General features: G+C 37.2%; 1 protein-coding gene across 1 annotated transcript in view; it reads right to left on the bottom strand.

The window, feature by feature from the left end:
- The window catches only part of LOC131677891 (ABC transporter G family member 20), a 113,793-nt gene that overhangs the window by 71,886 nt on the left and 14,963 nt on the right, over positions 1 to 26,944 (bottom strand). The window contains 2 exon segments of the mRNA XM_058957983.1: positions 11,827 to 12,046; positions 12,133 to 12,429. Of these exon segments, the coding sequence (XP_058813966.1) occupies positions 11,827 to 12,046; positions 12,133 to 12,429 (517 nt within the window).

Genomic DNA, 26,944 nt, shown 5'->3' with positions numbered 1-26,944 from the left:
ACGTCGGTAGCGGCGGCCTCTTGCAAGCAAACCTGTGATCCACTCGTTTGCCCGGATTACTCAAACATAGGGGCTTTTTTTCGCTCCGCTCCGTCGGACAGCACTTGACATAAAGCGATGTGGCGTAGCCACATTAGGCGTCGCTTTCATTTTTTTGTTCCATTACAGCAACGAGAAAGGTGTTGTAAATATTCTAAACATTATTATTGTAAGTTTTAAAAAATCGTAAAAAGTCACCCTTCATTGAAAGTTTTCAGTTATAACCGCAATATATATTTATCATTCTCTTTGGTCCATTCGGCCTACTGACCCATTCGGCATAATGACCCATTCGGCCTAATGACCCATTCGGCCTAATGACCCATTCGGCCTAATGACCCATTCGGCCTAATGACCCATTCGGCCTAATGACCCATTCGGCCTAATGACCCATTCGGCCGAATGACCCATTCGGCCTAATGACCCGTTCGGCCAAATGGCCTTCGGCCCAATGACCCTTTCGGTCTAATGGCAGTCGGCCTAACAACATTCGGTCGAACGACATTCGACCTACCGGCTTTCGGCCTAATGACCCAGCACCATACAAAGTTGTGGCGAAAAAGTGAGTTAAGTTCGTGATTTCGTGAAGTATTTTATTCAAATTTTATTTGAAAAAGCGAAAAAACGTTCGGTGGTAGTACTATCGAAGACAGAAGAAACAAGCTGAAATAATAAAAATATTCAATGTTGTCGGAGTAATGGCCAATCCCCCGAAGCGTGTTTTTTGGCAGAGGTTTGCGGTGAACGCTCTCAAAGCTCAACTGAAATCCAAAAACTAAACAGATTATTGAAGAAAAATGTATTGTGGTGTACTTGAACGAATCGGTTTCCTAATAAAAAAAATTTTCGTGCAAAAAAACACGTTGACCAAAAAATTGAGTTTTTCGGTGCTCAAAATTTTAGACAAAAATTTTGTGCAACGAAACCAAAAATTTTATGAAAAAGGAACGGTTCAAGTACACGAGAATGTAAATACAAATAATTCAAAAAAAAAATTATGAAAATCGGATGAATAGTTGTTGAGATAGCACTTTCACCGCAACGGTATTTTTCAAAAAACTTCATTCCGAGATAATTGCGTTTAAACTTTTGTATTAACTTCATGCGTGGAAGAACCAGCGCGCTGAAAACGGCTGTAATTTAAAATCTAGTGCTCCGATTTGGATGAAATTTCGCACAGATATTTCCAAAAGTATGTAATTTCAGAATATTTAATAAACTTTTTTTCGACTTTTGGAGCTCCAACTTTGTATATTACGGTATTACCATTTATTTGTTTTGAGTATGGCAAAAAAATGAAACACGTTGTATCTCCTTTCTAAAAAGAACCTAAGAATTTGATTCAGCTGCCAACATTAATGTTTTGGAAAGCGTTTCCACAAATATGTGCGGCAGTCAGAAAGTCTTACGATTTTCTGAGATATCAAGGGGGTCCGAATTACCCCTACTGTATTAATAGTCCGGGTCCCCCTAATAATTACAAAAAACACAATTTTTATATTTCTTATTTTTTGTTAACAGAAATCTAAAGAGAAAGGACATATATTAAATGTAATTGCATTATAGAGAAATTATCAGTAAAGAAATTTTTCTAACTATAATTTAAAAATGTTTTCAAATTTCATTCAAATTGACAAATAAAACTAGAATTATGCTATAAAATATGATTCTAAATATCAATTTAAATCAAAATGCATTTAATTAAAATCTTCCAAAATTGTATAGTATAGATAGTTAGAATGTTGTTTCGCCAAAAACAATTATTTCGTGAAATATGCCCTTGTTAAAAGTTATTCGAGTTCCTCCATCATGTACTACCAAGAATCAAATGTATATCGTTTTAAACAATTAAATTAGTTTAAGCAACTACCATTGGGGCCAAGGGGCCTACTGGTGAAGGTAATAAAAATAAAAAAACACGAAAAAGAATATATTTCAGTCTATTTGCACTGATAATATAAATTCGTAAATATAACGAAATCGAGCATGCAATGCATGAATTCATTCGTCGTTTTCTGCAACGAAGAATTTTCGTGCATTGTAAATAGTAGGTTTCGTTCATGAACAAGAATAGCCGCTTGCTGAACGAAAGCTTTCGTAAATTTTACACATTTAATGTACACTGCACGAATGTTATCGTTGATAACGACATTATTTTTCGTGAATTAAACGAAATGTTTTGTTTATTTGAATAAACGTTTGTGTATATTACGAACGATTTCATTGCTCACACGAATTTATTTCATTCATCTTAGAAAACTTTGCGTATTTATTAACCTGTTGTTGTTTTCAGTCGATCTTGACAACATCGATTTTTTTTATTTTAAAAAAATCGATGTGGCCAAATCGATTTTATTGTGGTACGAAGAAATGGCCGGTTGATGAACGAAAGCATTCGTAAATTTTACTTATTTAGTTTACGTTGCACGAATGTTATCGTTGATAATGACATTATTTTTCGTGAATGAAACGAAATGTTTTGTTTATTTTAATAAATGTTTCTGTATATTACGAACAATCTCGTTGGTCTCACGAATTCATTTCGTTCATCTAAGAGAATTTTTCGTGTTTACTAACATATTATTTTGACATTGCTCCTGCAGAGAAAAACTCAAACTTGTTCATACAAAACCAACGAGCAGTTCGCGATGGCTCAACTGAATCCGTACTGCTCCGGATTCTGGATCAAATGGAAGCGAAAGAGGTTCAGGAAATTTTTCTGAATCCGGCGGACACGGATACAGCTACTAAATAGTCCGACCGAGACCGTCGTGATGATCAACAATTATCTGACGTATAGCGTCAATGACACCATATTCTACCTCTATTGAAGCTCCTTTGACGTTGATGATTTGACGAGTGGTGCTCGTAAAAATTATAAAGACTTTCGTATATACCAAACAATTCGTTTTCCTAATGAAGCCTTTTCGTAATAAGCCAACGAAAGTCGTTTCACGAAAAACTCGTAATAAAAAATAAGCGTTTCAATAGAACTACGAACGATTCATTATATGTACGAAAAATTTGTATATTTTATGAAAATTTTCTGTACGAAACTAATTCCTAGCGATTTACGAATATATTCTATCAGTGTGGATTATGGCGAAGCTATCAATAAGTTAGTTTTCATAGCAACAACTTTGAAGATATTATTCATATTATTTGCAGTCAAAAATATTATTTTCTTATTGAATAGGATTTTAAATGCCATTTCAAATCAAAATGCTCATAAGAATTTTTTTCGAAAATATACTACGCAGGGCGAAATGCGGTAAGAATGGATGTTCTATTAGCGATCAGGGTCACAAGCGTGTAGTGAAAGTGTTTGTGCGAAATCCCAATGCTTCGGACAGGGATATGGCCAAAAAGTTGAATCTGTCCAAGTCTTTCGTTCAGAGAGCCAAGGACTGGGAGGAACTGCATACGTACAAAGTGCAGATGGCTTAAAATCTTGACGAACGGCAAAATAGGGTGAGAAAGTCACAGGGCCGACACCCAGATGCTGACGAAGCCTCATTGTCTCATCATGGATGATGAGACTTACGTCATGGCGGACTTCCGGCAGCTTCCGGGTAAACAGTCCCACAATTATAGACGATTAAATCGTACCAACACTTCTAAAAACGTTCATTTCAAAGTTCAGCCAAAAGAATTCACCGTTAAGCGAACACTTGCATACGTTGTACTTAAAGGGCGAACACGAAATTATTGCGACACCGAAAATGTCATGCCAATTTTCTTATAATGTTTAAAATCAAACCAAAATTTTAGTGTAGTTTCATACATACATTTACTTCAAAAATCAAAAGAAAAGTTAATCGATGGAGCGTTGAGTGTAAAATTGAACGCATTTTCGCTTGATGCCCTCCATCAAAGTCTTTACAGTGTCATCCGGTACCAGTTTCTCAGTTTTTTTTAATTCTTCTTAACATGTCCTGCTCGTCTTTGACTGTCTTCTTGCTCTTCCGATGTTCCCGCTTTATCATTGCCCAGTACTGCTCCACCGGGCGCAGCTCCGGACAGTATGACGGATTCATGTCCTTTGGAACAAAATGGACAGAATTGGCCTCATACCACTCCAGGACACTTTTAGAATAGTGACATGATGCCAAATCTGGCCAGAATAGCGGAGCTTCGTCGTGTTGCTGCAAGAACGGCAAAAGGCGCTTCTCGAGGTACTCAGATTTGTAGATCTCGCCATTTACTGTGCCCTTTGTCACGAAAGGCTCACTCCTCAGTCCGCAAGAGCAGATGGCCTGCCAAATGAGATATTTGGAGGCGAACTTCGACATTTTCTTCTTTTTAAATTTGTCGTCCACATAGAATTTGCTCTTGTCGGTGAAAAACTCCAATTCCGGAATTTGCTTAAAATCGGCTTTTATATACGTTTCGTCGTCCATCACACAGCAGCCATATTTTGTCAGCATCTTCTCGTAGAGCTTCATTGCCCGAGTTTTAGGCGTCGATTGTTGCCGCTCATCGCGGTTTGGGAAGTTCTGTACCTTGTATGTATGTAGTCCAGCAGTCTTCTTTGCATTCTGGACGTAGCTCTGCGACATGCCGATCTTTTTAGCAAAATCACGGCTTGAGACGTTGGGATTTGCTTTAATTATCCGCTCCACCTTTCCCTCCGTCTTTTTGTTCTCCGGTCCCGGTTTTCTTCCAGCTCCTTTGCCGTGGTCCAACGTCAACCGCTCCTGGAACCGCTTCAACACTCTGGAGACAGTTGAATGGTGAATGTTCAACTTTTTCCCAACTGCCGGTGCGACAGGTCAGGAAATTCCAGGTGTTTGGAAAGAATTTGTTCTCTCGACTCGCGTTGGTTCACCTCCATTTTCGTTGAATCGAAAAACACGAGTTTGACAGCATGTAAACAATACACATCAATAAGAAAGTGTGCAAAATTTGGTTGATTTTTACCCAATGGTAAAAAAGTTATGCCCCGTTGAATGTGTCGCAATAATTTCGTGTTCGCCCTTTATATCATATAGCATAGGTCTCGTGAACTCCTCGAGTAGAATGTAAACTAAAATACGTACCGTCATCGGGGGTTACTTTACGCCAAAAATAGAACGTTTTGTACATTACATTCCAGAACTACAACAACTTCAAATTTGAAACTGTTTGATGTTTTACATATGGCAGAAGTACCTCAAAAGTCAGTGAAAAGAACTTTTGGAAAATCAAGATTGAATATGAGATATAAATAATTAAAAATTGTCGTAAAGTCGCCCCTACAGGGCTACATTACGACAAAAAGTTTTTTTTCAAAATCATGTTATCTTCTTGATTTATTGTTATGGATTATGCTCGTTATTTATGTGTGAATGCAAATGAATGTCGTGCTCTTAAAAATAAAAGGGTATGTTCAAGAATTGCGTACCACGCATCCAATAACCTTGTTTTTGGAGAGTCGATAAGTCCTACAATTCAAAACAAACCGAGAAAGAACGCTCTTCATAATATACTTTTTTATTGAGCCTTATGAATTAGAAAGCCTTGTTTTAGTATTTTTCTATAAGTTGTTTTAATTGTGTTCCGGAGTGCAAAGGCTTTTCCATCTGAAACGCGAATGGTACTGTTATATTTAATGGTCAGGCCAGTTCGTCCATCTTTATTGAGATATACGTTTCCAATATACTGAGAACATTTTTGTTTAGTAAGGTTTTAACCATAATACTATGTTCACACTACAGAGTTAAAACAGGTTATAATAATAACCCAAGTAACAATTGAAGTTTTATAGCACACTCCAAGTGTAATCTAGGTTTTAAGAAAGCCTTGAAGACTGTCATAAAACTACAATTGCTACTAGGGAAGCAACAAGAAAAATGGCATCAAGATAGCCTTAAAACACGCATTAACTCGTAGTGTGAACGTAGTATAAGGCCATTCGCCTCATACAGAACTGTTTCCCGCTACTTTTTCTGTCATTCCACAACAAATTGCTTCAATACACATAGTTTAAATACTTCTAGAAACGATAGCGTTTTTATATGTTTGCGCCATTGCAATTACACTACTCAACTTGCAAATTATCGATTACTGTTATTTTTCAAAACAGTCAAACTAGTACGGCTTAGTATTAGAATCAAATCCCATAATAAGAGTAAATTTGAGATCAAATATTCAGATTGTGCAATATAGACTTAAGTGAAGCTTGGCGTAAAGTAGACCCAATTTTAAATAAAACGGGCATATGGTCACCAATTACCGAATAAACACAAATACGGATAAAAAGTACAAACACAAATAATTGCATTACATTGCCAGATTAATTTCACGTAATCTACATCCTCTTATTTAATAATTTGACTAGTATATCACACTTTCTCAAGAGAATTTAAGTTACAATGCTTTTTGAGTATATTTTATATTTCAGTTTCATCGCCTACTACGATTACCTTCAAGCATTTTTTTAAACCTATATTCATTTTTTTATGTTTGTGTTAAACCAGCGAATAATACTATGGTTTGCTTCTGTCAAAATATAACGTTAAATTTGAACTAGAAGCTCAAGTATCATTTTTTAATTTTGGCGTAAAGAAGCCCCCGTGGCGTAAAGTTAACCCCCCCCCCCCCCAATGATGGTAGTCAACGAGCAGTAACACAAGTATACAGGCTCCAGGTGTTTTTATGATTGTATACAATTTGGCTGTGCCAATCAACCCTCCCGCAACTTGACGTTTAGCCTAAGTTGCTTGAAACCACCGTGTTTCGAATGATGTCGCCACCATAGAACGCCGTCCACTAATTGCGATACTGTAAATTTCTATGCGAGAAAATAATTTCGTGACGTCTTTTACGAACTTGTTTTCTTTATTTACATTCGGAAGAGATAATCAAGATGCTCATTTCAAAACAGCGTAATGATTTAAGATAAATACAAACAAGTTAAGGATTACAAATTGTGCCGAATGTAAAATATAAAACGCCTGATTTGATTTGAGTGCGCTTCTAGTGTGAACTTTTTCCTCTCCCATTGCCCTTGAAATATCTTTCGCATATGACAATTCTGGAAAGTTTGTCGTTAAATTTTTTTAAAATACATTTAGCTTTGTGATTATCATTTTTCACTTCGCATTTAACAAAGGCAGGATTGACTTCGACTGTTTATTTCTGACAGTATAGCATCTGACTGATAGGTGCTGCGACATGTACGGTGCAAAGGTTTCCACGAAATTCAGAAGTGATGACAGTTCATTTTTTATGGCAGCCCTAAGTTTGCGCCGCTAAAACAACAAAAATGATCCATAAAAAATTGAAAAACGATCCATAAAAAAGTTGTCCATGTTCCATAAAACAAAACTGAAAATCCATAAAACAGTGTGAATGATCCATAAAAAGGGGTGATTTGATCCATAGATTATGTAAAATTGAATCATAAAATGGTCGTAAAAGAGCACTAAAATAGTAATAAAAGAGCAATTAAAATCAACTAATGCCCCATAAAAATATTGGAAATGTTCCATAAAATGATACATTTTGCGCCATAAATTTACTGACATTGATCCATAGAATATTAACAATGTACATTAAAACACGTCGATATGTTCCATAATATCGACCAAAATGTTCCACGATATTACAAAATGGATCACTAAAATGTCAGAAAAAGTTCCATAAATTTGATAAAAATGTTTGCTAAATAATTTTTCTTGCTCCATAGAAGATGTAGAAATGAACATTAGAATCTTTCATATATCGAACGTTAAATTATGGTTCATGGATATTTACAAAACGATCCATAGGAAAAGAAAATGTAAAACGATCCATTAATATGTGCTTATGCACCAGAAAAATTAAATTTAATGAATTCATGCGAAATTGTTGCTATTCGAACTAATAATAAAGTTTATTACGTTTGGTTGTAATGTCAAAGTACAACAAACAATGCATACATTATAGTTAAACTTCAGCTTCCGTATCCCACTAGTAAGCTAACTGACCTTAGCTAACCTGAAATCATTATGGCAACTCTTTAAACGTCAGGGTATTTATGATATTAGAGCGCTGAGAGTTATTAGACCACTGATACAGGCTGGCATGAGTCGCAAATACTATCTGAATAACTATCTGAAGCGAAAACGGACACTTTATACACGAACACTGACTAATGTGGCTACGCCACATCGCTTTTTAGTGCACTGTCCGACTTCGCTGCCGCTCAGTCGGCTTTTAACTAGCTATAGCCCCTATGTTTAAGTAAACCGGGCAAACGAGAGGACCACGGGTTTGCTTGCAATTTCAGCTACGGGTTAATCAATGCCTCGTCCGACGGATCCTCAGCGGCTTTGCGCCGCTTCGGATCCTTGGCCTTGGATATGCGGCCAATCCGCATCACACTAGCTCCCAGTATAAGCTCACTTGTTAAAACACTGTCACTGTTATGAGAATTGTTAAGCACAACTTATTTTTTCAGTTTACCATAAAATTTCGCATGAATTCATTAAATTTATTTTTTCTAGTTCATAAGCACAAATTAATGGATCGTTTTACATTTTCTTTTCTTATGGATCGTTTTGTAAATATCCATGAACCATAATTTAACGTTCGATATATGAATCATTTCTAATGTTCATTTGTACATCTTCTATGGACCAAGAAAAATTATTTAGCAAACATTTGCATCAAATTTATGGAACTTTTTTGACATTTTATTGCTCCATTTTGTAATACCGTGGAACATTTTTGTCGATATTATGGAACATATCGACGTGTTTTAATGTACATTGTTAATATTCTATGGATCAATGTCAGTAAATTTATGGCGCAAAATGTATCATTTTATGGAACATTTCCAATATTTTTATGGGGCATTGGTTGATTTTAATTGCTCTTTTATTACTATTTTAGTGCTCTTTTGCGACCATTTTATGGTTCAATTTTACATAATCTATGGATCAAATCATCCCTTTTTATGGATCATTCACACTGTTTTATGGATTTTCAGTTGTGTTTTATGGAACATGGACAACTTTTTTATGGATCGTTTTACAATTATTTATGGATTATTTTAAATATTTTATATGCAAAAGTACATTTTCCCATTTTTTATCGGAGAGGGAGCAAAACAGTCCAGGATCATTGTGTGTGTTTTTTACATCGCAATACAAATATTACTAACCTAATATCTTAAGACTATTTTTTTTATTTCAATTATAGAGGTTTTAACCTTAAGGTCATTCGCCTCTTCGGGTTAGAAAAATTTCTTAGGAAAAATTTCTAACCCTATGTGCGGGGTCGGGACTCGAACCCAGGTGCCCTGCGTACAAGGCAATCGATTTACCAATACGCTACGCCCACTCCCCTTATCTTAAGACTAAATAAAGGTGCTCACTAACTAGTATAAGCGCCGCTTGTTTGTATGCTGATGATTCCAAAAAATCATGAATCATTTAAAAATAATGCATCGGAATAAAGATGCATTTTTATAACAAAACAACACCAAACGCCCAAAAAGTCTTCAAAAAATGAATTATCGAAAGTAAAAAAAAATTGAACAAGAAAATTTTCACTGTGAACAAGTTTACGCTTTTTTTAGAAATTGTTCTTGAATAAAAATTGATCCGCCATTTTAGACCCACAGACCCAAATAAAGTGGTTTCAACGATTTGTATACGAGCTGTCAAGTTGTTCCCCCTCTGGTGCCAATATTAATTGAAGTAATCATTTAATTAGGCGTGGCGTTTTCATGATTGTGAGCTCGCCAATATAAATACATAATGCAGCTTAGTACGATTATAAATGTTCGGAAAATAGAGTCAACTATACTTACCTATATAGTTAGAACAGAGGAACACGAGAGCGAAAGCCGAAGGCTCACTAATACCAAATCACTAAGTGATCAGTCAGGCTCGGTCGATCTTAGGAAAATAACAGACCATTGCATGAGTTACTTTCGGATAGAGGAGAATATGAACTATTGGAATAGGAATAGAATAGGAAGTTGCATAGGAACGACAATGATAGAAAGCGTATCTCTGACTACCGGCAACCTACACGCAACCGTAAAATAACCTACAGAATAAGTTCTTTTAACTTAAATTTGGGTACTTTTGAGCTATGCATCGCTTTCGCACTTATTAGTGTTGTCAAAAACAAAACGAGAGATTCGACTCAGTCGAGGTCTTCCGTGTAGTAAGGTACTTTTGAGTTGTTTGGGGTATACTGAAAATTAGGTAAATTCAACTTAAATTTAAGTAAATTAAACTCAAGGTTGAGTTATTATTTTTGCCGTAGTTAAATGGAAACTACCTTCAACACGGTTTACCTAATTTTACATTCCTGCACGATACGACGAGATTTAGTCAAAAGTACTGAATTTTAGGTAGTTTTTCGGTGGCGTGTAGATCAATGCAAGCAAGTGTATAACAGCAGTCGAATCGTGAAGTTAGGTTAGCGAGCCTACGGTGATGGTATTGAAGTTGAGTGAAATAAATATGACAAAAGCTATTTATATGTTATTGCACGAAGGTCTTAAAAGGATCGGTTTACTAAGTTATTTTCTACAGCGTTTATTCCGTGATGCTATTTGATGTGGGACATCCTTTAGCTTTCCAATCGTTCCAAAAATTTCATATTCATTTTGAAAAATCTATTGTTCTTGAGCGAGAAACGGGATTGACTTATCAAAAGGTCATAATAAAATGAAATATTTGTTTTTGTTGAAAGAACATTTTAAGTATCTCGTTGACTGCAGCATATTCAAAAATTTACCAAATGCTCATATTTGGTTTGGAATGGCATTTAAAATTATATTCAATAAGGAAAATATTTGTTGACTGTAAATAGTATGAACTATAAAAATATGGTTAAAGTTGTTTTTAGACAAACTTTCTTGTTGATAATTTTACCATGATCCAATGTTCACTAAAAATCTTTTTCATGTTTAAAAAGATATTTTATTTGTTTATTGATTTGTTTATTATTTATTTTTATTTTCATCATATCGGTCAGATGTCTACATGAGTCTACATGAAATACATTTGAATGATGATAGTTCACAAAAAGAGAATAGTTTGAACAATGGAAAGCAGGTTGAAACAAAATTCCAAATATTTCAAAGACTATCGCATTTTGGAAGGTTTTAGTTAAATGCATTTTGATTCTAAATGATCTTTAGAATCATATAAAATAATAAATTTGTAGTTTTGTTCAGGCTTCTCAATCTCAAACATGCTTCGTCTTGATGTATATGTTCGCCTTGAATGTCGAGCCCAAACGAACAATGTTAAAACTGTAGTTCAAACATCCGTGTACGTACACCGAGTGCACGTGTTTTGGTACGAAATAGCGTGTTCGAATTCGTACACAAAATCTAGGTTTAATATGAGCACAGAACCAGAGCGAACATTGTGTACGATGTTCAATTGGGAAGACTGGTTTTGTCTGTAAACTTGTGTAAAATTCGAAAACATGTTTGAAGTTAACGTTAGAGCCACTTTTGCTGATAGTTTCTCCATAATGCAATTACATTTGAAATGTTTATTTCTTCCTTATATTTTATGGGCAATAGATAAATAATTTAAAAATGAGTTTTTTTGTAATTTAATTTTGTAACAAATTTTTTTGTTTTTGTTAAAAATGGTATACGGCTTTTTTAAAAAATTGCTCTGGAGTCCAAATGAACTCATTGACTGTGGAAAATGTTTGCGACTTCCATGCCGGTGAAACGTGTAAGGTTTCATCCAATTTGAAAATGATCGGTCGTGATTTTAATGATTTTCGGACGGATCTTCGTGGAATTCCTCTTAAGTTATCGTAAATTTCTGTATGCAATCTTACACAAGAAGCTTGTCTTGCTTCCTCAATATAGTGCGTAGTAATAATCACAGCCAATTTGCTTGTACATGTTGTATCGACTAAATACTGCCATATTCGCTCTCGAAGCAGTGGGTCAAGACCCACAGTTGGTTCGTCCAAGATCAACAGTTCTGGTTCATGGACCATGGCAGCTGCGAAGGATACTCGCCTTTGCTGACCTCCACTGCAGTTTCCAACGTGCCTGAAACAAGATGGTCAAGAACGTGCTTTTAAAATATCTGTTGCTCTCATCGATAACACGACACATGACTGTCGCGTTTCTTTTACCGGTCATCTGGTGGTAGCTCTAACAATTCTTTAAGTAATTTATACCGCTCTCTTATTCGCTCCGTGGCCAATCCGTATATTCGACCGAAATAATATATTGTTTCTTTGATGGAAAATTCTTCTACGAGCGCTATGTCTTGTGGCATATATCCTATTCGTGGCCCTGGGACACCGGAACCAGGTGATCCTGGTGTGCCGCCTAAGACGTTGATTTCACCATCATTTAAAAACTTTCTACCTACAATGCATGATAGAAGCGTAGTTTTTCCACAGCCTGATGCTCCAAGAAGTCCATAACTGAAATGAGAAAGTCAAACTTGAATCTCACGAGTTCTAACTTTTCTAGCAGATCATAATTTGCAGTTTAGAAAAGGTATTTCATGTAAATTACATTTTGCCCAAAATCTAATTAGAAGTTCTGTTTCTACCTGACACTGAAACAAAATCTTTCAAATGTGCGGACATTTAAACTACGTTTTTGTTTTCGATGAGGGGATGTACTATAAAAATTCAATTAAAATGATTAAAAGTTAAAAAAATGATTAGCAATTTCTTAATACATTAAAGGTTGTAGGTTTGGTCGAAAGCACGTTTAATCAATATAATATACCCTCAAAATTTTGGGTTTTAGCAAAAAAAAAAATTTTTCAGGACTTTACGCATAAAAAAATCTACTCGGTTAGTTTTTAACCAATTTTTATTTTCTTGGTTGCTCTGGAAAGAAGAAGTAATAATCTTTCCAATGTTATGCTATGTTATGTTATTTTGCTCAAAATACTATGCGGTTTTGTGACAACAATATGAAACTAACCATTATTTAATGTTTTTTCACTAACACTTCACTCGTTTTTATAATATTTTTAAGAGGTTCCATACCGAACGACCTCTTCATCATCAAAAACGGTTGAAAAATAGTGTAGATATTTTTTCCAAATTAGTAACTTATTCGCATAAACTTTTCAAGTTAATTTTTTCAAAAAATCGATTTTTTGCACGAATGTGTGTACATTCAAATGTATGTCTGTGAACTTAAGTTTAAATTAGCCAAAATAATGAAATATATAATTCTAGAATTCTATAATGCGCGACAATGCTCACTAATTCCTTAAGAGTTCATGCAAGCAAGTTTCTAATTTGAGAAAAAATTAACAACTTTGCTATTTTTCAATCGATTTTAACGATAAGTAGGTTGTTAGATGCAAAAATAAATGTTCCCTCTAAATTTTCATTGAAGCTTCTTTAGAATGTGGAGAAATTTTCATAATTGTCACGAGAAAACTCAAAAAATTATGGTTGTTTTCATATTGTTGTCCCAAACCATCATAGTATTTTTAACTACAGGACATAACGTAGCATGTCATTGGAAAGGTAATTTCCTCTTTTTCCCAGAACACTAAAAAATTGAAAATTTGTTAAAACAGGATCGCGTTTAAAAATGTTTAGTGCCGAAAGTCTCGAAAAATGGCTTTTTGCTATAAATTTTGAGGGTATACAATAATTTTCATACATTATTTGGTCGGTGTTAAAAATGGGATGATGATAGCACTGGATAAAAAAATTCTCCAACTAACAGTTAACACCGACCATTTTGTGTTGTATTTGGTGAGATCTACAACCTATACCAGGTCATTTGAAAAGTACAAAAATACTGTAGTACCGTGTTTTCAATACTTTTACACATATCACTCAAAAACTCATGTTCTCCTTATTTGATATTTTCTTATTTTTCCGATTATTTAATGATCTAGATGCCACTAAATGTTCAGGATTTGATGGAATTCCACCTGCTTTCAGCAACTGAGCTCACGTCACCTTTATCCTGGCTGTTCAATAAGTCAGTCAAATCTGGTAATTTCCCAAGAGACTGGAAAGATCTTTTTAATACCTATTTATAAATCGGGTGAAAAATCCAATATTCGCAATTATCGTGGGATTTCCATTCTATCTTGCTTTCCTAAACTTTTCGAATCCATAATAAATAAAAACATTTTCAGCCATATCAAACATAAAATAACAAATGCACAACATGGGTTTTCTAAAGGTCGTTAAACAAATACTAACCTTCTAGAAGTGGTTGATTTCTCGTTAAATACGATAAAGGAAATCATAGTATATCATAGTATATAAGTATTACATGTAAACAATATCAGGTTAGCTGTGCCAAATTGTAAATTGGAAAGCAGGTAAAGCACGGTATACTACAGTGAGCTACGCATATAACGTGAATGCCGGAAGAGAGAGCAGCGTTAGGGTTAGAGACTGGTGGCCGATGACCGAGCGAATTTGAAAAACTAAAATACGGTCATGATTGGGAACATCCGGATTTTATGACTTCGTTGTTGGTGATGAGGAACAAACACGTGTTACGAAACAAATAATATCCACTATATTAGAAATTCCTCGAAAAAAAGATATGCGATCTTTCAGAATTTAGTAAGTAAAATTGGATACAACCGTTCCTTATTGAAAATAATTAGACACGCATATTTTAATTCGTCATTAGGTCACTTTCCACGTTAGATTGTTTCAAAGAAACTTGAATATTCAAAAGCTGAATTTAGAAAAAAAAAAACATAACTTCAGCACCACTGAACCGATTTGTATTGTTTATAGCTCAAATTAAAGATATATACATTTAATTTAAGGAAAAAATAGAAAACTCGAAAAAATGTTTGATCTTGCATGAAAAAAATTTCTTGATATTGGCTGCGAGGGTACAAGACAACTCCATGCTTTTAGTTGAAAGATCATGTGAGTCTGTATAACACTAAAAAACAGGCTGGTCCACCTAGGCGTTTCGGAGATACAAGTTTATCAATATAAGCAGGGCCGGCGGGTGATGTAGGTATTACTACCCAATCGAAAATAACCGAGTGGGTAATTACTCACTCGAAACATTGGAATTATTAATTTGAAATCTGCCGCTCATGTGTCTAGCTCGGGGACATAATACGCGCGTTTGAAATACTCGATGTACCACGATCCCATTTGTAGGTAGTTTCAAAGCAGGCCCGAAATTAGCACAATTTATTTTGTTTTCAAAACTCCAATAGAAGGTATCACTGCTACAAAAATGACGAGAATGAGGAAAAAATAGTGAAAAAAGACATTCCACTTTTCAGTTGTGTTGTGTTGAGTTGAGTAAACAACGCTCCCATATTCTTTTCGATTTTTAACGTGTTACGTGTTTAGTTTACGTTTGTTATTTGTGTTACGATCCCGTGAGGAGACGGCCAAACGAAGATAGTGTTATCCGTTAAGAAGCAATTTAATTTACCGTTAAAATCAATTTTATTGCTGCCCTATCAACCCGCTTATTTACGAGACAGCAGAAGCTTGTGGAGCGCCATTATTCGTAGAATCGTGCAATCACAACAGTTCGGCTTAGTGTGGTGTGTGCTGTGATTGAATGAAAATGAAAACCACCATCGGGACGCATGTCACTGGGTACAACTCGTTCCAACAATTTGCCGTTCTTTGAACGAAGAATAATTTCGCCGCCATCGCCAATACTGCACAAACAAATTCACGCTGCGCTGCCATCACCGGGACGCCTGTTATACCGTACTACGGAAGCCCCCGAGCGCTCCGAAGCAGTCGTGCTACCAGCCAGCGACCAGCTCAGTCGTCCCGGCCCTGCGTTCGGAGGTCGTGAGGGGGTCTTCCGAACTCCCTTCTCAGGCGAGTATTTTGCTTTAAATGACGATCCGCTTCCTGAAAACCTTCTGATTTCTAGCATGCCATCGGGTAAAACTCGTTCCGACGATTTGCTGTTGTTTGGACAAAGAATAATTTCGCCGCCATCGCCGAGACTGCACAAACAAATTCACGGTGCGCTGCCATCACCGGGACGCCTGTTATACCGTACTACGGAAGCCCCCGAGCGCTCCGAAGTAGTCGTGCTACCAGCCAGCGACCAGCTCAGTCGTCCCGGCCCTGCGTTCGGAGGTCGTGAGGGGGTCTTCCGAACTCCCTTCTCAGGCGAGTATTTTGCTTTAAATGACGATCCGCTCCTTGAAAACCTTTTGGTTTCTAGCATGCCATCGGGTACATCACGTCCCTTCAGCATGTCGGCACGATTGCCACGTGACGCTGACGATTTGCGGCTATACTACCAAAACGTCAGAGGGCTACGTACGAAAATCGAGGACTTGTACTTGGCTTCTCTTGACGGCGACTACGATATTTGTGTTCTGACGGAAACTTGGCTTGATGATCGTATTACATCGATGCAGCTCTTCGGGGATTCTTATGCGGTTTATCGTGCGGATCGAAGCGCACATAACAGTGTTCATGGTCGAGGCGGGGGAGTTTTGATCGCTGTTTCTTCCGCACTAGAGTCCTGTGAATTTGGTGTGGATACTTCATCAAGCATTGAAGTTGTTTGGACGAAGATTACTACGCAGACGAAGAACTACTTTATTGGAGCTGTTTACATTCCTCCAGAAAAGCGACTTGACTGCACTATCACGCAGCTCCATCTAGACTCTATAGAACACGCTTCTTCTCAGGCAGATGCAAACGATGTGATAATAGTTCTTGGTGATTTCAACCAACCAGGACTGATGTGGGTTTCTTCTGGACGTGGATACCCTTACCCCCCCGCTTACTTCTGGACGGGATCCACCATCAATCCCGTTTTCTTGACCTTGTGTTCGTCAGTGAGAATGCTTTGCCTGAGTGTTCTGTGAGTGAAGCTTCCAGTGTGATCGTTCCTTTGGATAACTCTCATCCCGCATTAGAAATATCCATTTCCATCATTAGTTCACCACAATATGAAGAAGCTTTAGCTGTGAATCGTCGTAATTTTCGCATAACTGATTTAGCAGCACTACGTCGCACCCTATCGCTGATTGACTGGAGTGTACTACTTGACCAAGTTGATGTAAATACTGCAGTCGATCTCTATAACCAATTACTCATTGACTGTGTTGAAAAATCCGTGCCAGAATATCAACCTCCCAAGAAGCCTCCATGATCTAACTCCATGCTTCGGAATCTGAAATGCATCCGTGCCAAAGCCCTACGTGCGTACACAAATTGTCGATGCCCTATTCTCAAGCGCTTTTTCGCACTCGCCAGTAATGAGTACCGCTGTTACAATAAATTGCTGTACAAAGGATATGTGAACCGCATCCAACAAAACTTACGACGAAATCCGAAGGGATTCTGGGCTTTTGTTAAAACGAAGAGAAAGGAAACGGGTCTTCCGTCTGGGATGGTCTACAATGGCGAAGTAGCAACTACAACGGCAGAAAAATGCTCCCTATTTGCCAGCTACTTCTCAAGTGTCTTCACGACTGATGTGCCATCTGCCATCGAGCTCGAAAACGCGACCCGTGATGTTCCCATTGGTGCAGTGGATATGGATGTATTCACTATTTCAGTACAATCGGTACTCTCTGCAATACGGAAAACAAAATCGTCTTATGCTCCAGGACAAAGTGCTATGCCGTCTGCTGTCCTGGAAAAATGTTCCGATATCTTAGCGATCCCACTGACGCACCTTTTCAATATGTCGCTTCAGTAGTAAAAATTTCCCGATGATTGGAAGTTTTCAGTTATGTTTCCGGTATACAAGAAAAATGACAAAAGCAACATCGTGAACTACCGGGGAATCACTTCGCTGAGAGTTGAGTCAAAAATCTTCGAATCGCTTATCAACGAGGTGCTGTTTTTTGCTAGTAAACATTACATTAGCCCTTGTCAGCACGGATTCTTCCCTGGTCGATCGGTAGAGACGAATTTAGTTAGCTTCACATCGTTTTGCAATGAAAACTTATCCAAGAAACTCCAGGTGGACACGGCCTACACAGATCTTAAGGCCACTTTCGATACAGTTAACCATGAGATACTGCTTGCAAAGCTTGATAAACTAGGATGTACCTCGAGATTCTGCCACTGGCTTCGATCCTACCTTGTTCTCCGCAAGTGCGTCATGCAATTGGTGATGTCATGTCTGAATCCTTTTGTAATGATTCCGGAGTTCCCCAAGGTAGTACACTAGGTCCATTACTATTTTCATTGTTCGTGAATGATGCGGTCTTTGTTCTAATGCGTGGAGAGAAACTGTTTTTCGCCGATGACTTGAAAATATTTCTTGTGATTAGGAATGAAGCCGATTGCCGTGAGTTACAGTGTCTCATTGATACATTTTACAATTGGTGTCAAAGAAACATGTTGATCCTTTGTGTTACGAAATGTTTTGTCATCAGTTTTCATCGTACAAGAAACATGCTTAATTTTAACTACAACATTGCCGGAACTCAGCTGCAACGCGTTGACCACGTAAAAGATCTAGGTGTTATTCTCGATGAAAGGCTAACTTATACTAATCACCTGTCCAGCGCAAATTTATACGATATGCTTTACGTCAATTGCCTTGGAATGATCCGTTGAACCTGCCACCATATGAGAACCGTTGCAGTCTATTAGGACCACATACTTTGCAAGAACGTAGGCATACTTCGCAGGCCATTTTCATATCAAAGCTTCTGTTGGCTGAGTATGATGTTCCCGATCTCCTTGGACAAATCAACCTCTACGCCCCAACCCGTGTTCTTCGCTCTCGGACATTACTACACATCGAAATGCGAAAAACCAATTACGCTGCTAATAGTCCGATTTTAGCGATGGTTCATCGCTTCAACGAGCTTGCCGAGCACTTTGACCTCAATTATAATTCATCACAATTTCGTCACCGTTTTTTGTTACATTAGGTTAATTATTTTGAGTTTAATTCATTAAGACTTAGTGTCAGATGAAAAAAAAAATTAAATACAAATACAAAAACTTTTATATCTCTTTTAGTTTTATTTTTCACACAGAATTTCTTTTCTTTAGTTAAAATGTCACACATATTTCTTCCATAGAAAATGAGTACCGTTTGACAATAATATACCTTTCATTTTGAGGCTTAAATTGAATGGCTGTGTTCCTGAGATTTGTCATAACGATTTTTAAATTTTCTTTCCATTTTATTGTATTTGGATTTCGAAGAAAACTGTGAGTGTATCTTTGAATCTGGTTTAGAAATATATATTTTTTATTTTTATTTACGTGACTTTAAAATTTTTTATTCGTCACGTTGGCTTAGAAATAGCCCGTGAATAAAGTTCTTGGGCTACATATGATGACTTTGCAAATTCACTTTCGCAGCGTTTCGCATCAATACTCCTCCCAAAGCATCATAAGGGTCCTTTCCATGACAAGTTGCGAAATAATTCCATTTTATTTATTTACTTTTACTTAGATGGATATCTAATTAAAATAAATCTTTTGTAAAACTGGAAATTTACCTTTTACAAACGCTAAACAATGAATCAAAAATAAACGAACTGCAACATGATTATGTTTAGTGCACTATGTAGCCTTCAAATTGCTTTTGATGTGTTTTAAGGAGTTACACCACTGTAGAACACGAAAAAATAAGCATAGGGTAAACAGGTCTAATACGCCCCCTTAAGCAAAAATAGCTATATTTAACCATTCGACGCCATGATCTTCTCACTAACTACTCTAATTTATTGTTATATTAGTTTGAATTTAGTATCCGTTTCATTTTTTATTAAAAACATCCTGATACAAGTACAATTAAACATTTTTCAAAGATGCCTAAATTCTAGTTTTTTCTTTCACCCAGGGCAAAATGCCCCCGGTGAAGGTGTAATATGCCCCACAACAAGAGGACGGTATGCCCCACAGCAATCGGTGAGTATGCCCCACAACAATGGGTGGGGTGTTTTGGCCGGTGATGAGCTGTTGTGAATACATGAATAATTCTACACACACATAGTTTTAAGCCAAGCTATAAACTAAGATAGTAACTATAATATTCTAGTAAGCTACTTGAAATAGTTCTATCGAATCCGACTATTTCTAATTGGTTGTAATGCTATTGGAAAAAGTGGAAGCTTACATAAAAGTAGCTCTTTTGAAACTTTTGTATATATTGTTGTTTTGCAACATATTAAAAATACCAAACTAACTCAGTACGTTGATTTCATGAAACGATACTGTTATCAGTCATTTTTACTTTTTAGATAATTCAGGAATCCTGGGATTCGAAGAGGGACATTTAGCCCCGGTGGGGCGTATTATACCCTTTTACTCTATTTCGGGTTTTGTTCTAAATGCAATAAAGAGGTGATTTGAAATCTTGTAAAATGTGATTTATAGTATTAGTTATGAAGTTCCAAACTTAATTTTTTCAAGTGATTTTGTCACAAGATGGCGGCTGTGCAGCAGCCTTCCTTTTGGAAAGGGTCCACGGCCGGAAACCTATCTCCCGTAATTTTTTACCTAGACCTTAAAACTAAAATTTTTGCGGTCCCTTATAACAATATTAAACAAAGTACGTGGGTTTTTTACCATATTTTGATTTTTCACGAAATGGCGCTTTTTTAGTAAAAAATCGCATAAAATGTCATAAAAATCGACAAAAAATTGTAATTTAAAAAACTAACCATTAAAAAAATAAAACCCTTCTTACGACACTGTAGAAATAATTTCCGAATATACTCTAAAAATTTCAAATCGGTAGAAAATCATTTTTACGAGTTACGTTTCCGGCCAGCTTCATAAATGTGGTTTCGAGAAAAACGCTGTTAAAGTTTTCAGTTCGCTCGGGGTATACATAAGTAGCGTTGCAGCAATTAGAACATTAGAACATTTAGCAATTATTGTCGTCTGTGATTTTTTGTTATATCATTTTCAAGACATTATATATTATTTTGGACCAATAAAAAAGTTTCGATTTGTTAAAAATGCTACAGTGGTGTAAGCCCTTAAGTAATTTTCTTGTTGCTGAGCTGAAAAGTTATGCGAGGGTCTGAAATTTTTTCTACGTGGATAATGGACAGGCCCCAGGCCAAATCGAATGTTGCACCTAACTCGTAGATTTCGTTAGTCATAAGTGCTGTGACTCGATGGAGGTATATGGAGAAATAGCTTGCGTCTTCCTCGTTTTCATGCAAATATGGTTTATATATTTCGGTGAAACGATTTACTTTGGAATAAATGTATCTGTAAAACGTCTGGGCAGTAGAGTGGGATATGGTTATTTGAAAAAAATAAAATTTCGCTCCGAGTAAATTTTTGGGTCCCATTTAGCTCCCAGAACAACTCTGCAAATTTTTAGTTCGATCGGTGAAACTATATTTTTGCGCCCAGGGTTTAAAGTTTACATGAGATTTCGTATGGGGAAAACGTCTTTTGCAAATCAATTCTTCCAAGAGTCGCCCGTTACCTCCTAAAAATAAATAGATGTTTGATTTCATAGGAGATTTTTTTTTTTCCATACGTTTATTTGACACGGCATTTGCAAAAGCTTTTTACGCCAGTTTCTTTTTTTTACATAGCACGTTACAAAAATCCTTAAGACTAATTTTAACTATACTAGTACTTTGTCTAAAACTAACACTGAAATCACTTTATTGTTTGCTTTTTTCCTTACATTGTTGTATTTCATAATGATCTAGTATTTTCGGGTGTATTTATTTACTTTTTTTTCTGTTATTGTCTAAATTTAAAAACTAAATATTCTAGGACACTTTAATTGGTGAATGATTAACCTTGGATGAGAGTATGAGGAGATGAATTTAATTAAATTTTGACAGACGCTGTTTTTAGAAAATGATAGATAAGTTCCATGTATAGAGGATCGCGATACGCCAGGATGTCTCTAACAGGAACATGGATTGGTCTTCCTCGGACTTGTAAAGAATCTACTAATTGTGATCTGGCTTCACGATATTCAGTGCAGGACCAAACAACATGCTCAATGTCGTGGTAACCTTCTCCACAAGCACAATGATTACCCTCAGCGAGCCCAATACGACGGAGATGCGCATCTAAAGTATAATGATTGGACATGAGCCTAGACATCACACGGATGAAGTCCCGACTTACATCCAATCCTTTGAACCATGCCTTCGTTGATACTTTAGGGATAATTGAGTGTAGCCATCGTCCCATATCTCCATTGTCCCAAGATGTTTGCCAACTAGCAAGTGTCCTCTGTCGAGAAGCGCTATAAAATTCATTGTAAGCGATGGGTCTTTCATATATTTCACCATCTAGTGCACCAATCTTGGCTAAATTATCAGCTTTCTCATTGCCCGCAATAGAGCAATGGGCGGGGAGCCACACTAGGGTAAATTTATAACATTTTCTTGTCAGGTTACTCAGAGATTCTCGTATCTTCCCCAAAAAGAATGGATCGTGATTATCAATCCTCTTTGAGCGTAGAGCTGCAATTGTGCTGAGACTATCAGTGAGGATAAAGTAATGGTTCGGGGGTAAAGTATTAATTATTTGAAAACTATAGTGAACTGCTGCTAGTTCCGCTATATAAACAGAGGCGGGTTCTGCAAGTTTGAGAGAAATTGAAAAATTATTGTTGAAAATACCGAAACCAGTGGCCTCACTGATTCGTGACCCATCAGTGTAAAACATTTTAAGGCAGTCTATGTGTTGATATTTACTTGTGAATATTTTAGGGATCTCCCGCGAGCGTAGATGATCCGGAATTCCACGAATCTCTGCTTGCATGGACGTGTCGAAGAATAAAGTGGATTCAGGAATATCTAGTATATTGACGTATGTGTGAACATACCTAGCAGGCGTTATTTCTTGTGACATGTGATTGAAATACACTGTCATGAATCTGGTTTGGGGTTGAAGCTTGACAAGTCTTTCAAAATTTTCAATTACCAGTGGGTTCATAACCTCACATCGAATAAGTAAACGAGAAGAGAGATCCCAGAATCGGTCTTTTAAAGGAAGAACTCCCGCTAGTACTTCAAGACTCATTGTATGGGTCGACTGCATGCAACCTAAGGCAATTCGTAAACAGCGATACTGTATCCGTTCCAGTTTAATAATGTGAGTGTTCGCAGCTGAACGGAAACAGATGCACCCATATTCCATTACTGAAAGTATTGTTGTTTGATACAATCTTATCATGTCACTTGGATGAGAACCCCACCATGATCCAGTTATTGTTCGCAGAAAATTTATCCTTTGTTGGCATTTCGTTATTAGATACCTAATGTGGCCTCCCCATGTGCCTTTAGAATCGAACCAAATTCCAAGGTATTTAAAAGTCAGGACTTGGGCTATCGTTCTACCAACCAACTGAAGCTGAAGCTGAGCTGGATCACGCTTCCTTGAGAAAACGACCAACTCTGTTTTCTCCGTAGAGAAATCGATGCCCAGCTTTAAAGCCCAAATTGATAAATTATCCAAGCTATCTTGCAATGGTTGTTGTAAATTTATAGCTTTTGGTCCTGTGGCAGAAACCACCCCATCATCTGCAAGTTGTCTTAAAGTGCATGGGCTGACAATACAATTATCAATGTCATTCACGTAAAAATTATAGAGAAGGGGGCTTAGACAAGAGCCTTGTGGGAGGCCCATGTAACTTATTCTGAGTGTCGCCAAATCGCCATATGAAAAATGCATGTGCTTTTCTGACAATAAATTGTATAAATAATTATTTAATATCGGTGAAAGACCACATTGATGTAGCTTCTCCGAGAGAACATCAATGGAGACTGAGTCGAATGCTCCTTTTATGTCTAAGAACACAGACGCCATTTGTTCTTTTTTTGCGTAAGTGAGTTGGATTTCTGACGAAAGTAGCGCCAGACAATCATTCGTTCCCTTTCCCCTCCGAAAACCAAACTGGGTATCTGATAGCAAGCCGTTCGCCTCAACCCAATTGTCGAGACGTCGTAGGATAATTTTTTCCAACAATTTCCTAATACAGGATAGCATTGCAATCGGTCGATACGAGTTATGATCGGAGGCTGGCTTTCCCGGTTTTGGAATAGCGATAACTCTCACTTGTCTCCAGTCGTGCGGCACAATGTTCTGCTCAAGAAGCTTATTGAATAAATTCAACAAGCGTCTTTCTGCTAGGTCAGGCAGATTCTTCACCAAGTTGAATTTAATTCTGTCTAGTCCCGGAGCATTATTGTTGCATGAGAGGAGTGCAATTGAGAATTCCATCATTGTCAAAGGCGAATCTATGAAATCGTTACTTGTGGGAGCATCGCGAGTGATTTTCTGCGCAGGAGCAGAATCTGGACAAATTTTCTTGGCAAAATTAAATATCCAACGATTCGAAAAATCTTCGCTTTCATTAGTCACGTTTCGATTCCTCATTCTTCTGGCTGTGTTCCAAAGAGTACTCATTGATGTTTCTCTTGACAAGCCATCAACGAAGCGTCTCCAATAACTAGACTTTTTGGCACGACGTATACTGTCAAATTTGTTTTGCAAAATGAAATAATTTTCAAAGTTCTCACGTATACCCCCTTTCTGTTTCATAATTTCTTTGTAGGCAACTTGTTTAGCTTCATATGCATCAGCGCACTCTTTGTCCCACCAAGGATTAGGGGGGCGTCTATTTATTGTCATTCCAGGATTGCATTTCGTTTGGGCTTGTTCTGCTGCTTCAATAATTAAACCCGCTAAGAATTCATATTCTTCGGTAGGGGGTAGCTCTTCTGTCGAAGCAAGAGAAGTGGAAATTAATGTTTCGTATGTTTTCCAATCAATATTTCGTGTTAAGTCATAAGGAACATTGATTGAATTCGTAAGGCCTAATTCACTGTTAATTGAAACAACGATTGGCAAATGATCGCTACCGTGAGGATCAGGTACAACCTTCCACGTGCAATCTAACCGAAGTGATGTCGAGCACAGAGATAGATCTAATGCACTTGGACGTGCAGGAGGTCTGGGGATGCGGGTTGTTTCGCCAGTATTTAAAACTGTCATATTAAATTCGTCACAAACATTGTATATCAAAGAGGATCGATTATCATTGTAGAGGGAACCCCACAATACTCCGTGCGAGTTGAAGTCTCCCAGTATCAGACGCGGAGCAGCCATGGATTCCACTACCTCAAAAATTTGATGTTGTCCAATTTGAACTTTGGGAGGTATATATATAGAAGCGATAGACATGTCTTTGCCTTTAATGTTCGTTTGGACAGCTACAGCCTCAATGCCCGCAAACAAGGGGATGTTAATTCTATAGAAAGAATAGCACTTTTTAATTCCTAGAAGCACTCCTCCATACGGGGTGTCTCGGTCTAGGCGAATAATGTTGAAATCATTTAAGTTGAAATTAATGTTTGAGGTAAGCCATGTTTCACATAGAGCAAAAGCATCGCATTTTAAATTATGCAGTAAAATTTTTAAGGAATCAATTTTAGGTATGATACTTCTGCAATTCCACTGTAAAACAGTGATGGAATCTTTCATTGGAGGAGGTGAATTACCCATTGAAAGATACAATCGCTGCAAGGATGGGCCATTGAGCAATCAGCTGCTCTAAAAATGTTCTAATTGTTGGGAGGAAAGCTGAAAGTATACTTTTTAGTGGTTCAGAAATATTGAATGCTTTAAAAATCCAATCAACAATTTCAGAAAATTTCAATAATCCTACCCCCGGCTGAGGCTCAGAGGAAGTCGAAATTTTATTATTTCCAGTAATGGTGTTCTGTTTGGATTGTACGTTCCCAAAACCGGGTGGAATTGATTTCGGTTTTGATTCGGAATTTTTCGGTTTTGGGCGCAGTTTATCTACTGGTGGAGAAATTTTAAGGCCCTTTCTTGGCAGCTTGGGAAAAGAAGACTGTTTTCTTTTTCTGGAATTTCCGGGTAAAACAAATGATGTACCTTCGCACGCTCCGTCAGAGTCAGACTGTTCCGAAAATAGAGATGTGTAAGTGTTTTCTAAGAAAATGGGTTTAGGGGTAGCATTTTTCAACATTTCTGCATAGGAGCGCTTAGACCTCTCCTTCAAGGATCGTTTAATTTTATCCTCACGCAATTTATAAATGGGGCATGCAGGGAGCTCATGTGAGTTTTCTCCGCACATTAAACATTTTTCTGAATTTTCATTGCATGTATCCTCTTGATGAGAACCCCCACATTTACCACACCGTGCCTTATTGGAACAGTAAGTGGCTGTGTGGCCAAGCTGTTTGCAATTAAGGCAATTCATTACACGAGGAATAAAAAGGCGAACAGGGAGACGAATCTTATCGATAATGACATAGTTGGGCAGCGCAGACCCAGCGAAAGTCACTCGAAATGAGTCAGACAGTCGATAAACTTTTTTATCTCCTTCGTGTGATACTGAATGCAATTGCTTGCATTCAAGTATTTTTACGTCTTTAAGTATGGTGTCTTTGAAACGACCAACCCCATGCTTAATTATGTCATCAACAGTCAAACTCGATTCTGTGATGACCCCATCAATTTCAATTTCCTTTGAAGGAATATACGCTCTATACTCACGCGTAAAAAGCTCGCAAGAAGCAATTGCATTGGCTTGTTTGAGACTACCAACGACAATGCGTATTTTATCTTTATTGACTTTGACGATCTCTTTTACATCCGAGAATCGCGAAGTCAAATCTTTAGAAATTTGAATAATATTTAGCGCCTTTACTTTACGCCTAATAAATACAATCCATGGTCCCGTTGACGACTCTGGGTAAATTTTAATTCTAGTCGGATTTACATTTTCAGCAGAAGGCTTAGGGGGAGAGTCTGTTACTCGTTCTCCCATCTCTTCATCCATTTTACCTAGCAAGAAAAACTATCACAAAAAGGAATGAAAAATATACCTGTTATACCTGTAGAACACACCTCATGTGTTACGTTGTAAACTCGGTGCCCGTTGTTTGACAATGTGACACTTGCTGTCCTTCTTCGTCGCGTTGCTTCTTCAGTAGAGAAATAGGCCTACCTGCAACACTTCAAAACTCTCTCCGGTTAAGCTGCTCGTCGG

This window comes from Topomyia yanbarensis, chromosome 1 (genome assembly GCF_030247195.1).
Source record: "Topomyia yanbarensis strain Yona2022 chromosome 1, ASM3024719v1, whole genome shotgun sequence".
Lineage (NCBI taxonomy): Eukaryota > Metazoa > Arthropoda > Insecta > Diptera > Culicidae > Topomyia > Topomyia yanbarensis.
The sequence above is the reverse complement of the archived record's forward strand: the minus strand, read 5'-3'. Positions and strand labels throughout refer to the sequence as shown.